The sequence below is a fragment of the Haplochromis burtoni genome, unplaced genomic scaffold (genome assembly GCF_018398535.1).
Source record: "Haplochromis burtoni strain Fernald_Lab_line unplaced genomic scaffold, NCSU_Asbu1 Contig_3246, whole genome shotgun sequence".
NCBI lineage: Eukaryota > Metazoa > Chordata > Actinopteri > Cichliformes > Cichlidae > Haplochromis > Haplochromis burtoni.
The window spans coordinates 1-1,991 of record NW_024585607.1 but is presented as its reverse complement, the minus strand read 5'-3'; the positions used below and the strand labels follow the sequence as shown (position 1 = coordinate 1,991).

At 35.1% G+C, this 1,991-nt stretch overlaps 1 protein-coding gene across 1 annotated transcript; it reads left to right on the top strand.

Annotated features, from left to right (window-relative positions):
- The first annotated feature begins 138 nt into the window (after positions 1-138).
- LOC102314478 lies at positions 139-1,866 on the top strand. Its single transcript, XM_005953194.2, has 5 exons — positions 139-220; positions 356-682; positions 983-1,324; positions 1,486-1,614; positions 1,702-1,866. The coding sequence occupies exons 1-5, from the start codon at positions 178-180 to the stop codon at positions 1,752-1,754; spliced, it is 894 nt and encodes a 297-aa protein (XP_005953256.2). The 5' UTR covers positions 139-177; the 3' UTR covers positions 1,755-1,866.
- Positions 1,867-1,991: the final 125 nt, after the last annotated feature.

The following is a 1,991-nucleotide window of genomic DNA, read 5'->3' as shown; positions in this document are numbered from 1 at the left end:
AAAAAGGCAATTTGCTCATCAAAGACCTGGATGAGACCCATGTGACAGGAACTGCACTTGAATATTTATTCTGTGATAACCAATCAGATGCATTTGACAGTGTGGTGTAAAAGGTCCATGTTACCCCCTACACTGACTGAAATTTCTACAAGGTCACTAAAAAGAGAGAATACCAACATGAATGCGTTGTGGGTCATACTGCTTCTTCTTCATCGAGGATGTAAGTGCTTTACTAATTTATTCACATTATTTTCAACATATAAGTACGTTGGCTTTATCGTTCACTTTTACCTGGTGCTTTCCTGCATCATTGTGACTTAATGTTTTCGATTTTGTATGTTTTCTTTCATATTAGACACACTTATTCCAGTAACTACAGTTCAACTCGGTGAACCTGCAACTTTACTATGTGACCTGCCTAAGACCGAGTTCAGCCGTAGAGTCGACTGGTACAAGCAGAGTCCTGGGGACACTCTGCAAAGAATTTGGACAGTGAAGGACTCTGCAGCACCTGCCTTTGCACCTGAGTTCAAAAACTCAAAATGGGATGTTAAGTATGGCAAGAATCTGACCAACCTGACCATTTTGAGGACAAGAGAAGAGGACGAGGGAATCTATCACTGTGGATTCACAGCGTGGCTCCAAGATACCAAATGGACTGCGACATATTTGTTAGTAAAAGGTAATAATGTGATTCTTCTATAACATTTTGCTTCAGCAACTAAAACTTTATCACATAAATACTAAAGATAATAATTTATCAATGAGCATGTTTAGAAAAAAAATCACTAAACTTTCAATTTAAATATTTTCAAATATCATTAAATTTACCTTTAACATACATTTGATTTGGGTTTTTTTTTATGTTTCCAGTGATCCTTAAGTGAAATATATCTTTTAAGTAACACATGTTGAAACTATTGTTCTATTTTTCTTTCAGTATTCTTTATAATCACATTTGTTAATATATTTATTTTGACAGGAAACACCCAGAGAACATCGAACTATTCTGTTGTTCAAAAGAAGATAGCCCCTCCAGGAGGCTCAGTCACTCTTCATTGTTCACTCCTCTCTAATTTTGATAACAAGACATGTTCCGGAGGTCTCAGTATGTTCTGGTTTAGAGAAGGATCAAATCCATCTCATCCTAGCATCATCTACACTGATGGAAACAGACATCATGAATGTGGGAATAGCTCTGCGACTCAGCAGAGTTGTGTTTATCAGTTCAATAAAAGTATTAGCTCCTCAGAAGAAGGGACTTACTATTGTGCTGTGGCCACATGTGGGAAGATATTGTTTGGAAAAGGAACTAAACTTCAAGGTACTGGTTTCATTTATCTGTTTCTTAGAATATCAGAAAAATAAGTGCCTTTTGTTTCACGTTCAGTGATTTCATAGAAGGTAAAATTTAAAAAAGGTAATTTTGTAATTTATATTGTCCTTAAATTTATTTTTGTTGTTTTTTTTTTACCTTTAATTTAGTTCCTGGGTGCAGCGTGTGGTCACAGAGTGCCACTACAGTTATTTTTCTGCTGTGTCCCGTCTTGGTTCTGATTGTTGTTGCTGTCCTCGCTTACACAATCAAGAAAACCAACAGTGATTATTGCAAAGGTAATCAAAGTTCATAGCTGTCTGTGAAGTTAACAAAACGGATGAATGTTACATTTCTAATAATTATTTATATGTTCTATATTCAAGCTACAACCCTGGAGAAAAACTCTGGTGATTTCAAAAGACAACAGGTAAAGTAAATAATGGTACATCGGTCATGTTGTGTTTATTTTGTGTTAAACAATTTTGTGTTCCCAGTCAAAAATTACCTTTTCATTAGGACTCACAAAAGCTGAGCTGATATGCCTTGAATTCATATTCTAAAAAACATAATTTGTGCATTACTTTGACAACAAGCAATAATCACATGAAACATTACAGACTGCTTTGGGCCAAAGTTACCATGAACATTTTCTTTGAAACAATTGAAATTTTTT

Coding starts and splice junctions, on each gene's coding strand:
- LOC102314478 (XM_005953194.2), top strand. CDS start 178: ATGAATGCGTTGTGGGTCATACTGCTTCTTCTTCATCGAGGAT. Junction 1,325..1,485: donor AAAAGGAACTAAACTTCAAG/GTACTGGTTTCA, acceptor CCTTTAATTTAG/TTCCTGGGTGCAGCGTGTGG. Junction 1,615..1,701: donor CAACAGTGATTATTGCAAAG/GTAATCAAAGTT, acceptor TCTATATTCAAG/CTACAACCCTGGAGAAAAAC.